The sequence below is a fragment of the Pyxicephalus adspersus genome, chromosome 12 (genome assembly GCF_032062135.1).
Source record: "Pyxicephalus adspersus chromosome 12, UCB_Pads_2.0, whole genome shotgun sequence".
NCBI lineage: Eukaryota > Metazoa > Chordata > Amphibia > Anura > Pyxicephalidae > Pyxicephalus > Pyxicephalus adspersus.
Genome location: NC_092869.1, coordinates 38,940,756 through 38,954,686, shown reverse-complemented (window position 1 = coordinate 38,954,686; position 13,931 = coordinate 38,940,756). Strand labels below are relative to the sequence as shown.

The window sequence follows — 13,931 nt, the reverse complement described above, 5'->3', positions numbered from 1 at the left end:
GTAAGAAGTACTGGATACTGACGCGTTTCGCCAGTTAGGCTTCCTCAGGGGATTAAAGGGAAACCAGTGACAGTACTCTTATTTTAGGCATACAGGGAATCCGATCAACCTACTTTGATGTAGTTGTCAAAGAGAGAGGTTGAAGAAGAAGTGGAATTACCATTGAAAGGTATAAATCTAGTAGAGTCCAGGGAAGATGTAGAAGTAGGTGCATAGAGTAACGCTTTCTCTATGATGAGAAGGGCTCAGGAGGTAGCAGAGGATGTCATCACTGTCAGATGCTGACAAGCAGTTGAACTGCTTCTAGGAAGAAGTCCCTGATACCCCCCTATTCATTGTTAAGGGTCAGATACAGGGCCAATACTTGATTACCACATGTACGAGAGGGTGCTGAGAAGTTCCTGGCTTTGCCCAGAAAGAAGAGAGCCAGAGTTATGAAATAACACATTTATTCTTTTTAGCTTTTTTAGACCATACAAATAAAAGTCCTTTGGTTGGGCCGCAAACCAGCTCTCAGCAGCATGTTTGACTTCAGAAATGTCCTCAAAACGTTGCCCATTCAGGTCTTTCTTCAAATTCGGGAACAGATAATAGGCAACGTCAAGTGAGTAGGGGGGATGGTGGACCAATTGGTAACCTAGGGTGTTTAATTTGGCAGCCACGATGTTGGACGCGTGCGCAGATGCATTGTCCTGCAAAAAAAGGAACCCTTTGGTCAACTTTCCATGGCGTTTCGTCTTAATTGCCTCCTTCAGCTGGTCCAGGAGGTTAGCATAATACTTTCTGGTGATACTAGAGCCCTGAGGTAGGTAGTCCACCAACAGAATACCATCTTTGTCCCAGAAAACGGATGCCATGACTTTTTTGGCCAATTTCTGGGTTCAGAACTTCTTCGGCCTCGGGGACCCACTGTGGCGCCATTCCTTTGACTGTTCCTTGGTTTCAGGATCATAGATGTGTAGCCAGATTTCATCCTCAGTAACTAACCTTGCCAAAAAGTCCTGTGCAGCTTCAAAATGGGTCAAAATGGCTTTGGATGCTTAAACTCGTTCCTTCTGATCACTGTTCAATCATTTCGGCACCCAATTCGCTGAAAGCTTGCTCATGTCTAGGATAGTGGTGATAACAAACCCAACACGCTCCAGTGACATGTCAAGTATCTGGGCTATCTTTTTTTGCGGATATTCGCCGGTCCTCAATAAACAGCCCATGGACCGCATCATAGGTTGCCGGGTCAGTTGAGGTTGAGGGGAGCCCACTGCGGGGCACATCTTCAACGGTGAAATGCCCAGTCTTGAAACGAGATATCCAGGTTATGACAGTGCTGTAGGAAGGACACTTCTCCCCCGGTGTTTGTGACATCTCAGTGTGAATGTCCTTTGCTGACTTTCCCTGGAGAAACAAAAACTTCATGACGGCCCGTAACTCCAACTACAGGCTGAAACTTGCTTGTGCCTCTGCCATCACAGCTTCTCACTAAAAGTAAAAACAGTTTTAAGAATCGCAAAGACCTGATATTTGCACAGTTACATACTAAGATATTAGGCTGTCATATGCCCCCACACTCATTTTTCTATTTCATCTGGAAGGGGGCAAAGCCGGGAACTTCTCAGTACCCCCTTGTAAGTGTTACTACCTACTAACATGACTGTTCATATTTGAATAAACTGAATAAATTAATGATCTAGCCATGAATCCCCTGATATTTTTCTCTTTCTTTCTTAATGTTAATTCATAAATGTACTAAACACTAACGATCAAATTGTAAAATGTCTGCTTAACTCAAAAGCTACATACACATACGAACCAAATGACCTTCTTGGGAGTAAATCAGGGGTGTGCACATTTTTTAGCCGTCCCCCATGGTGCACAACCAAACTTTTTAAGTTGGTAAAACAGCTCATTTGTCCTATGGAGGAAGATGCAATGGCATGTCTTTTGCTTTTGCTGTCTTCACCTTACCCTCTCCATTGAAGTGGAACAGCACTCTTCATTCTAGTGTTGCTGTACAGTAATTTGGCCTCTTGGCTCTAGGGAAAGCTAAGGATGGGAAAGTTTTTGCTGCTAGGGATAACAAAGGTTAATTAAAGTTTGTAGTGCCTAATGTCTTTGGTAGGGAATTAGCTGAGATACCTTTTGATCATTTTAACTTGATTGACTGGTAAATAAATGTACTGAGCTTCACTTATATTTATTGCAGGAATTTCTGATGTCTCCAAAATACACAAAGGATTGGTTTTACAATCGTCTATTTAACATGTTTGGTGTTCGGTACGTATATCATCTTCAAGGATATTGCATGCAGGTCATACGGCAGCTCGCTGGCATAGAGGTAGCTCCCTGGCCTTTGCAGCGCTAGGTCCCAGGTTTGATTCTCGGCCAGGACACTATCTGCATGGAGTTTGCAGGTTCTCCCCGTGTCTGCATGGGTTTTTCTCCAGGTACACCGGTTTCCTCCCACATCCAAAAAAATGCAGTAAGGTTAACTGGCTTCCCCTCAAAATTGACCTTAGACTACATTAATGGCATATGACCATGGTAGGAACATTAGATTGTGAGCTCCTTCGAGGGACAGTTAGTGATACGACTATCGACTTTGTACAGCACTGTGTAAAATGATGGAACCATATAAATAATGTAATAAGGGGGAATATGGGGGAAATACAATATAGAAGGGCAGACAGCTGTCATGGTCTATTTGTCTCCATGATACCATCCATGTTGTACTAAAGGTGCGTACACACTTCCAATTTTTATCGTTCCAATCGAATGACGAACGATCGATTGGGCAAAAAATTGTTCGTAAAAAAGTAACCAACGACGCTGATGAACGAGGAAAGTCGCTGGAAACGAACGACCGGACCGACGGATAGGATTGGACGACGATCGTTGAACATCGTTCGTGTGTACGGTCGTTCGTTGATCGTCAATGTTCAGAGCATGCGTGATGAACGAACGTCCGTTCACTTTCCTGTCGTGCACATAGTTCCTCTATCGCTTAAACGATCGTATCTATTGTGTGTACAATATCTACGAACGATCGTGTCGTTACCTCTATGTGCAAGATCGGTGCTATACTATCGTTCGTGTATATCGTGCAGGAACGTTCGTCGTTCGTTTTCCGACGATAATAATTGGAAGTGTGTACGTAGCTTAAGACCACCATGGCTGACCAATGTAACTCCAATTGTTTGTTTAGTTATGCAAATACTACATTGACACTTGTTAGTGATGATGAATGTCTGTGTTTACTGTCCCATCACCAGGTTCATGGGAAAAGGCTTAGTGACAGATCGGGATTATGATCACTGGCACAAACAGAGGAGAATTATGGACCCAGCATTCAGTAGAAAGTAAGTAAGCATATTTTTGGGATTTTGAAACTCAGAAGCAAATCCCAGAAAACAGTGAAATACGAAGATTAAACACATTTGGTGGATTGTTATTGCTGTCTACCCAGTGTTGGGATTTATGAAGCTCTGTCACACAACACGGTCTTGTCTGGCTAGGTAAAAGACCTGCTGCAGGTAAAATTTTTTACAGGTCTTGCAACTCCCCTTTGACAGGTATTGGGCAGCAATAGCTTTGTTCTCTTCTCCTATCAGTACGTTTTTATGTTCGCACATGAGCACTGCAGCATAACTGATTGGCTGTTTGTACTGATCCTTCCTTAGCCAGTCTGTGTTCTGCTGTACAGACTAATAGCAAGTCAAATTTGGGTAATTGTTTGCACTGACACTTACATTAAGCAGAACTATAGTTCCATAATAAAAACATAGGCAGGCAGGAGGGACGTTGCCTTCTTACCAACCTTAGTACACTAGAATGAGCATGTGAAACCTAATATAGGATGCTGGGCAGGGGCAGACATAGCAAGGTGCAAAGTGTGCCACAGCATGAGCATCCCGGACCATCCTTAGTCAACAGGAACCCCAAGTCAGTTGGGGGGGGGGGGGAGTCAGTTCTGTACAGGGGCCCAATGTTGGCTACGTCCATCACTGATACTCGGATATATTGCCCATGTCATGCACAAGAGTTACATCATTCTAGTCTGGCTAATCATGATGTCCAAAGACCGAGAACCCAAAAAAGATGGCAGTTACTGTGGTGGACTGAGGCCAGGTGAATGTAATTAAAAAAAAACTGTAATCAGACAGGTAAGGTTATTTTATTTCAGAATGGATTTTGCCTGTATCTTCTGCACTAAAGGACTTGCCTGTTAGCATTTTTTTTTATTTTAAAGGTTTAGTTCCACTTTAATGTACTGTGTGTTAAGCTAGATAAGCAGTGTGTCCATGTGACCTGGAATGTATTGTTCACACAGATACCTGATTGGAATGATGGGGCCCTTCAATGAGAAAGCGGAGGACCTGATGGAGAAACTTGCAGAAAAGGCTGATGGACAAACCAAGGTCGGAATGCATGACCTGCTGTGCAGAGTCACTCTGGATGTCATCTCAAAGGTATTTATAATAAAAAGTTTAGACTTTAGACCGTTACCAACTATAATATAATAAAGCTGATCACACATAATGATCTTGTGGATGGATCTAAATAGGATTTGTTTCAGCATCTGAAACATTGGGGCATTTGCATCTTCACTTAAATCTCACATTGCATATAGGGACAATGGATGCAGCCCCAGTGCAACCATTGATCAAAATGAGAGAACATGGGCATTTATCAAAGCCATACAATCATCACATATCTTTTCTGTGCTTTTGCTTTCTCTGCACAAATCCAGGTTCTAATATGGTCTGACATCACTAATGGTATGACATCATTGATTTTTCTGCACCAAAATGCAAATCAGTATTGTCTACCCTGTCTAGACTACAGAACTGTGGCCATAGCTTCAATGGGCATAATACAAGTTGTTTTTGGGATGTTCCCTAGAGCAGCCATTCTCAACTAGGATTTTGTGGAACCCAAGGTTTCCTCCAGGGTTTGCTAGGGGGTTCCTAGGGAGGTTTATGTGGGTAATGCCTGGATACACTTAACCTTCTTGTTTTTTTGCTTTTTTTTCTAGGTAGCATTTGGGATGGACCTGCATTCCATCGATGATGACCAGACTCCATTTCCTCGGGCCATATCCCTGGTTATGAGAGGATTAGTGGAAATGAGAAACCCTTTTATCAGGGTGAGGACTTGGTTGATGAAGTTTCCAATCTGTCCTGGAATAGATAGATAGATAGATAGATAGATAGATAGATAGATAGGTATGATCCATCTAAACTTATCCATGTTTGGAACTCATACAGAGCTAATATGTACATATGTGCATTTTTATGGGGTGGAATGATCCATTTGTGTCCATGTTTGTAACTCAAGCAGAGTTTTTATTTATCTACCCAAAATCAGACCTGGGTATTTTATGTAGTCCATATGTATACAGGCTCTGGGTCGTGGGACCACAAGAGCTTTCCTCCTACCCAGTTTATATTACCGTTTTACTCTACAGCATGCAATGACATTTCCCAACACATCTAGATAATGGAACCTGGGCATTGCAGGCTGAGCTGCATTTTTTTTTAATTTAACAATGGGGACATCAAAAAAACAAGGGGGACAAGGACATCAAACAATCGCTCAGATTTGGGAAACCTTAAAGCAAACCCACCATGTATGAACCTTATTACATCTATTGTAAAATCCTTATTATTTGATGTTTAGAACTGTATGTATTTCTTTCTAGTTTTCTTTGGCAAAGCAAAAGTATATCAAAGATGCTCAAGAAAGCATCAGACTTCTTAGAAAAACTGGAAGAGAATGTATCGAGAGACGTAGAAAGGCAATTCAAGACGGAGAGGACATTCCAGTGGATATACTCACACAGATCCTCAAGGGAGCAGGTAGGTTGAACAAGCTCCTTAGTATTACATTTACTATTTATGATAGGGCTTTCCAAATCCATTCCTCAATGGCCATATACAATTTTATTATTTCTTTAACAGCAAATAGCAATGTTCAATAGAAGCAATTGTTGCAGGAATTACCCAGCCCTAACATCACCTCTGCAGAGTCACAAAAGGATTTTTGAATAATCCTGACCCATATGTGGCCCTTGAAGGCTGGAGTTAGACAACAGGGACTTAAGAAACAAGATTATCTCTACTAGATGATCTACAAAGGCTACTGGATCAAGGTTCAGATCTAGAAAATCAACGAACTGATCTTTGTTGATAATTATAAACCTGTGGATAGGAATTTTACCTTTTTTTTAAACAAAATAACTGTATTTTTTTTCTCTTTACAGTTCAGGAGGATGAGTGTGATATGGAAGATTTGCTGGATAATTTTGTCACTTTCTTTATCGCAGGTGCGTAAACAAACTTATTAAAATAAACTGATTTTAATGAATAAGTAGAAAAAGACACAAAAAACACATAGCTATCAGTATCAGCTTTGTTTTCTGATCTTTAAGGATATAGAGTGATACTGTATATACAAATTCTAGGACAAGTAAGAAAAATGTTAAACTTTTTACACTGTATTCAGTTGAAAAACTGTCTAGGAAAAAAAGTCTGAAAATTACACTGACATTGTTCAGAATACAAATGTATAATAATGAAGCAAACTTAGAGAACACACTATCTATTAATATCTATACAGTATTATGTCAATATGTTATATTACTGTTATTATATCAGATCTGTGTCCTTTTCAGGGCAAGAGACAACAGCCAACCAATTATCATTTACAGTGATAGAACTGGCACGGAACCCGGACATTCTGAAAAAGTGAGACATATGCCCTTATTTAATAAAGCTCCCCAAGGCAGAGGAGAATACACTTTCACCAGTGAAGCTGGGTGATCCACCAAACCTGGAATGGATCTGGTCCAGGATTCAAAACGCTTGCTAGCAAATAACAAATGATTTTTAAAAATCCATTTTATGTTTTCTTGACCTCCCGACTTCACTTCTGAAAGTGTATTCTCTCCAGCCTTGGAGATCTTTCATAAATAGGACCCCAAATAATAATATGATGCTTTACAGATTTATCTTTTTTATTTTTAAATTGAACTATTCCTTGGGAATACAATATATGCTATGTATGTTTCTTCCTGACTTTTTATTATTGACTTGATATTTTTCTGCACTGTATCCAACTATGATTGCATATTTGCAAATATCAGCTTAGATACAATAAACAACCTTTAAAAACTCAGCACAGTTCTTGAATATTGTAATGAAACAACAAACCTGGTTATCATTTCAGGGCTCAGGAAGAAGTGGATGAAGTTATTGGTTCGAAAAGAGACCTTGAGTATGATGATTTAGGAAAGCTACAATATTTGTCACAGGTAAATGCAATAATAATTTAAAGTATGTTACACAAAAGAGGAAGCATTTCTTCTGTTTCCTCTAACCCAGTGATCAGACTGCAAAGTTATATTTAGACACATAGCACCTGATTTAATAAAGCTCTCCAATACTGGAGAGGATACACTTTCATCGGTGAACATGGGAGATCCAGCAAATTGCTTTTGCTATTCTGTTCGAAAAAATGTTTTCATTCCTGCACTAGATCCATTCCAGATTTGCTGGATCACCCAGATGCACTGATGAAAGAGTATTCTCTCCAGCCTTGGGGAGCTTTAATAAGTCAGGTCCAAGGTGAGAGGCCCGAAAAAGGGCTTATTCTTTTTTAGACATTGGTATACACAGCCAAGACTACACAGGCACCATTAATTTTTAAGCAGAACTAAATGGGAAAAAATGCAACCAGGCAGGTCCTCTACCTCTGAAATAAAATAACCATAACCACATAAGTGCAATATTTTATTTATGCTCACCTGTCTCATTCCATTGCCGGTGCTGCCATCTTTATCCTTTTTTCTGGTGTTGGCTGGTGATGGGTCTTTGGCCATCCTTATTGGCCAAGAGGGATGAGATGGGGGCATGCACGCAGGAGTTTAATCAGTCCTGGCAGGCTGGGGGATGTCGGGATACCTGGCATATCCCAGAATCCTGCATTGAGAAGCATGTGCAGCTTAGTGAACTTGGAAAAGAAGATTGTGAACAGGAAAGAAAACATGTTTTATTGCAGCAAGGACATTGCCTGATTACAAAGGGATGTATATGTCTTAAGCTATGTACACACGTTTAATGGTTCTTGAGAATCTGGCATGTGTACAGCGACCGCCGTCCATCGTCCGAATGACCGTCCTGGCGGATTCATGGATGATGGGTGGCGAACGAAAGTAATGCAAGGGAAGGGGCACGCAGCAGGGTGCCGCTCCGTCGTTCTCCCCCTCCCCTCTCCATAGAGCAGAATGGTGTATATACAGCACTCGTTCATGCATAGTGCGGTCTTTTGTCATTGGAAAGGATCGTGAAAGATCCTTTCCAACGACAATAATTGCAAGTGTGTATGCGGCTTTAAAGAACCATTTCTTAATTACTAGAAATACAAAATTTTGGAATAAATATACTATTTTTCTAGGTGTTGAAGGAAAGCTTAAGGCTCTATCCCACTGCTCCGGGTACATCACGTGCGCTAGAGGAAGAAACGGTTTTAGAGGGTTTGAGAATTCCTGCTGGAACGAGCCTGATGGTAAGATTCAAACCGCCACCATACCCACTGATCCAAGCCATGTTTAAATATCTACATATTATATTGAACATGTTTAGACAAATTACATTTGGCATAATTTTTTGGGTAATTTTGGATTGTGGTTGGCATTGTGACTCCAGAATTTGGAGGATGCTAAATAGTATGTCTGGGGACTTTTTTTTTATTTTTGATACGTTGGTGTAAAGGTTGGAATTCCTGAGGGTTTTACTCTTACTTCCTGTGTGTAAAATGTTTGCACTAGACAGGAAGTGAGGAAACATTTAAGACCAGGACAAAGAAAGCAATAATCTTTGGTTCTATCTAAAAGGAACCCAGTAATAGAAGCCTATTTTTAGGGTTTACAAGCTGACAAGGATATAACTTTTGCAGCCCCTTTAATGACATCACAAGAGCTAAGTGTTGAGAGATGATTATCTGACCAGTGATCCCGTGCAGTAAACCACCATAGTCCAGAACCTCCCCTCAGATTATCTGTTGCTGACTCTACCTGTATTCTAACTCTGTGATTGTTTGCTGCCTTGACCGACCTTTGCCAGTGACGCCGACTCTCCTTTGTCTTTACCATTAGAATACTTAGTTTGGCGGACTAATTACCGGTGTATGACTCTGTTTCCTAGCCTTGCTTTTGCTAGACTCTCCTGTTTTCTGTGAATCACCTGGTTTTTGACCCTGCTCTTGTTGGCTTCTGGTCTTCAGTCACTCGTTTCCTAGATGCCATCTGTACCTAAGTTCTGGGGGCAAGTGTGTGCTGGGATGGTGCAAATCGCCTCCCTAAGAGTAGAGGCCTGCTATAGGTCAGAGGTGTCAAACTCAAAAACACATTGGGCCAAAATTAAAAAATTAGACAAAGTCATGGGCCAACCTTGAAATTTATTGAAAAAATTGAGGAAGTTTTTCCTTCTCATTAGATATAAAACCTTTTCATTTGGAAACAAAGAGATTTTGCTTCACATTCAATCTGGAACAAGTTTATAATAGAAAAAGAGGCATAAGTTTTTTTTAAATTTTATTTAGGAAAAAATCTTATGCCTCTTTCTCTATTTGTAGCCTTCTGAGTTAAATTTCAATGGTAACCTTTTTGTACAGGCTAACAATAAAAATGACAACTTTCTTCTATGAAAAACCAACCATTCAAGTCCATGCCTTGGAGTAACAAGGAAAAGTACCGCTAAGGGGGAGTGCTGTAAATGCCAGACACGGCCAATGCGGAGCTGGAACTTCCTCTTCATTAAAATAGCTGCGCTACTAAAATTCCCCACATTACTTGCGTCTATAAAACAGTCTAATGCGGGGCTACGCATAGGCAGAGAGCCCGCTTGTCTATAGATGCAAGTGATGCCGGGAATTGTAGCAGCCGCGCTATTTCAATGCAGAGGTGGGACAGCTGCAGTTGATATTTAGGATTCCTTTGGGAGCCAGATTTGGCCTCAAGGCCAGAGTTTGACACCCCTGCTATAGGTGAAGAGTGCAGAGAGAGGATTACAGGGATAGATTGGTGATTGGCGCCTGGTGAACACTGTCGCTGGACCAGAGCATTACACTAAAGAGAGGGATTATACAGAGACAAGAAGATGCAAAAAGCTCCCAAAGACACTACACATGTAGAGGTGAGGGAGGTTTGAGGATACTTATAAGGCACCGACTAGAGTTAAGCTTTATGTATGAATAAATATGAAATCTTACACTTTTTAAAACAAGTTATGAAATAATTACATTAAATAAATCTTGTATCTTGTTTTATACTTTGCACAGTTCAATTCATACATTATGGGAAGGATGGAGCAGTTTTACCCAGATCCCCTTGTCTTCAACCCAGATCGATTCCACCCTGATGCTCCCAAGTAAGTGTTGTTATTGGTGCAATACAATGGTCAGTTTGTCAAAAAAAAGATATATAAGCATCCAGAATATCGGTCATTAATGTCATACACTGATTTCCATATATAATTGTTGCCTGGTCCGCGGATTTAGATATAACCAACAGATCTTGGAGACTAAAGTGTCTCTATCCAGTGTCAGATACTAATAGAAGGTCCAACTGTAAAATGGGGTTTCTTTCTTTATTGGGAACCTAGAGGTTTTCTGTTATCCAGCAGAGATAAATGAAATTCTTATGCAATTATTTTCCTAGTTACCATTAGAGGAGTACAAATTGATTTTGACTCAATTGTTTTCAGTATTTCAGGTAAAAAAAATTGCACAAAGTTTAAGTAATCTTTTTTATTCTAAACAGGCCATATTTTTCCTATTTCCCGTTTTCTCTTGGGCCACGTTCTTGCATTGGACAAGTCTTTGCACAGGTAGGACAATTTGTTTTATTACATATCGGTGTGGGAAATAAAATTCCTGGAGCATAAAAAAGCATACACAACCAGATTTTCTGGTAGTTTCCATGCCAGTTTTGCTTTGCTTTGAGGTTATAATGGAATATATTATCTTTAGCTAATAAAACATAGTCAACTTTTATTCTGCATTATATGGTCCATTTTCATAAAGATAGCTCAAGATAAGATCACTGCTGTAATGTAAATGAAGCTTGAATCAAGTGTAGCATAATGTTTCATTCATGCCCCTATGTCACAATTTTGAGTCTTTTGCATTGCATGTTTAGGTTGGAAGACCTGAACCTCATATGGATTCCAGAAAATGCCTCACCATGACTAATAAGTTTGTCTCTTGCCCATACAGATAGTCCTTGGGTTATGGACATCTGACATACAGACAACTCCTAGATACGAATAGGGCTTCCCTGCTTGCTCCTATGCAGGACAGAAGCTTGATTGTGAGAGGGGGCGGTTTGCATGACTTGCAGACGAAATCTTTTGCTAAACACAGCTGAGGTTGTGGTAATCTTATGGGAAACTTTTTCTGCAGTCTCTTGTAACTCTTTAATGAGCAAGACAAACTCTGCAGTTGTTTCTTTTTGCATTTCAAAGCACAGCTTGCTCCAGAAGTTAATAAATGTCTAGGCTCCATAAAGTTTTTTTCTTTTTTTTTTTGCTTTGTTTTTAAATAACTCACAGTGAGGAATTTTACAGTAACTGACACCATGCTGCCTAATAATATGTCAAGAAAATCAAGAATTATGGAAAGGAGATTTCCTCCTTTGAAACATCAGAGATCTATCATCAAAGATATATTAGAAGCCAGGAGCTGCATTATTTGTAAATACAATGTTAATTTTGGGTAAGATAAATGTTAAAATATGTTTTCTGTTTTTCTCCCTGTACAGATGGAAGCAAAGGTGGTGATGGCCAAGCTCTTGCAGAGATTCGAGTTTGAGCTGGTGGAAGGTCAACCCTTCAAAATTTATGACACAGGATCTCTACGACCCATGGGTGGAGCAATTTGTAGACTTAGGCCCCGAATGGACTCTAATACCACAAAGAAATAGGCTGTTAGGCAGTAACACCTTTCTGTAGAGTCTTTCCTAAAAATTGACATCCAATGGGGTGGGGTGTAGGAGATTCTCCAACAGGGAACATTTCAATGTCAGATTCTTTATAAATATTCCCCAATATAATTTCCCCTGAAGACTGACAACATTCTGTATATTAGGAGGATATGATCTGTTCAACTGTAAGACAATATATGCAAAACAACAAATGTATATTAATTTGTAGAAATGCTAAAATATGTAGTAATATATATTTTATGTTATATACATCTCTTACAATAAAACTACATAATGTGTCTTCTGTTTATTACACATAAATTGCACATACATTACAACTTAACTCTTTTTAGTGTGATGTGTTAAGGCAGCCCTTAATTTTAAATGGACTGGCAATACACAGGGATGTACTAAGGGGGCATTAAACAAAAGACAATAGAAAGCCAACACAACTGTATGGGGTTACTGGACATCCATAACACAAAGAACTGATAGCACCTAACGTGTCAAGTGTTGCCCTACCAACTTTTTGACCATCCAGCTAAATCTTCTTCCCACTCGGCTGAAAAATTCTGGGGAGAACAATGTAGTTGGAAAAGTTAAAACTAGTGGCCTACAGGAGAAGTGAGTCCAGCTTTTTCTACCTATCATGATTTGCTCAGTGGAAAGAAAGAAACTTGGAGGGGTTTGATACTGGATAGGTTAGGCACCAGGCAAGAGGGGTAAGGTCAGTCAATGGCCTGGAGGGGGTTAGGTCCTGGAAAAGGGGGAGTTAGGCATCACGAAGGGGGTAAATAAAAAAAAAAGAAATTATATATATAGATAGATAGTAAATCCTTTTTATTAGTTCACAGGGTTGGATATTCCTTTTACTCCTCATTTTCATGCACATAAAACTGTCCAGATATCTGACATAAGCAGCAGATAGATATTTATGATAGAATGATCTCTAAATGTCTATAATGTCTACTCTACTGTCGCTGAGCAATTTATTATGTATTGTTTTTGAAAACCATGCGTGGTTGGGATAGATGAATTCCCATGCACTACAACAGATAGCCTGGTCAATCAGGAAGCTAGAAATAGTCTGCAGCAAATGGAAAGTGAGACTCAAATTGCACCTGCCCCCTTGCTTGCTAGCCATATCCCTAACATGCATCTGGCTTCCTTGTTAGCTACCTTAGCCTACCATTGCACCTAGATTTCCTAATGTTTAGCCAAAAAGCAGACACATACAGCATCTGTTGTCCTTGTTGGTTTAGCTGAGACCCTTCATTTGCACCTGGCTATTCAGTAATGGAGCCATTTGCAATGGCTGAATTTGGGCTAGCCAGCAAGGTGTCAGGTGGAGGTAAAGGATCTGGTCTAGCCATACGGAGAGACAGGCACAAGTTAAGGGTCTGGTTAGCCAGCAGAGCCAGGTGCAAGGGGAGTTTGACCCTCTATTTGCACCCTTCTCCCTTTTTGACTAATCCAGACCCCCCACTTGCACCTAACTTCCTTGCTTGCTATTAAAAATCCAACAAATGCACCTGGCTCCTTAGCACTTTGACTTTTGCAATGATGAAACTAGTGGTGCTCAAAACACAAAAAATTCAGACTGTGTAGTCAAGAAATCTATCTGGATTTAGATTTTTTATCTTTTTTAATATCAAATACTATACCTGTCAATTACAGGTATAGAACAGCTCAGCTGTCATCACCTATTGGCCTGCTATGCTTGTCAATGTCCAGTGGCCGAATTGACTCAGCCCTACTATACCTGTCAAATTGGAAATTGGAGAGCTCAAAGTCTGATCCAAGGTCAGAATGGCTTGATTGGAACCATATGACCACCATTACTGGAACTTTTAGACATTGAGAGGCGGGCGGGGGCAGAGTGTAAATGGTATGGGGACCAGAAATTTCTAATGGCGACCCTGCAGGGGGAAAACCAGGATACTCGGCATCAAACAAT

General features: G+C 40.2%; 1 protein-coding gene across 2 annotated transcripts in view; it reads left to right on the top strand.

The window, feature by feature from the left end:
- Positions 1–12,274, top strand: part of LOC140342017 (cholesterol 24-hydroxylase-like) — a 42,775-nt gene extending 30,501 nt beyond the window's left edge. For both annotated transcript variants that reach the window (XM_072428010.1, XM_072428008.1), the window contains exons 4-15: positions 2,201–2,271; positions 3,267–3,353; positions 4,325–4,463; positions 5,030–5,140; positions 5,696–5,852; positions 6,257–6,319; positions 6,668–6,740; positions 7,222–7,306; positions 8,449–8,559; positions 10,333–10,421; positions 10,814–10,880; positions 11,813–12,274. In XM_072428010.1, the coding sequence (XP_072284111.1) occupies positions 2,201–2,271; positions 3,267–3,353; positions 4,325–4,463; positions 5,030–5,140; positions 5,696–5,852; positions 6,257–6,319; positions 6,668–6,740; positions 7,222–7,306; positions 8,449–8,559; positions 10,333–10,421; positions 10,814–10,880; positions 11,813–11,974 (1,215 nt within the window). In that variant the 3' untranslated portion in view covers positions 11,975–12,274. The remainder of the gene's footprint in view (positions 1–2,200; positions 2,272–3,266; positions 3,354–4,324; positions 4,464–5,029; positions 5,141–5,695; positions 5,853–6,256; positions 6,320–6,667; positions 6,741–7,221; positions 7,307–8,448; positions 8,560–10,332; positions 10,422–10,813; positions 10,881–11,812) is intronic.
- The last annotated feature ends 1,657 nt before the right edge of the window (positions 12,275–13,931 follow it).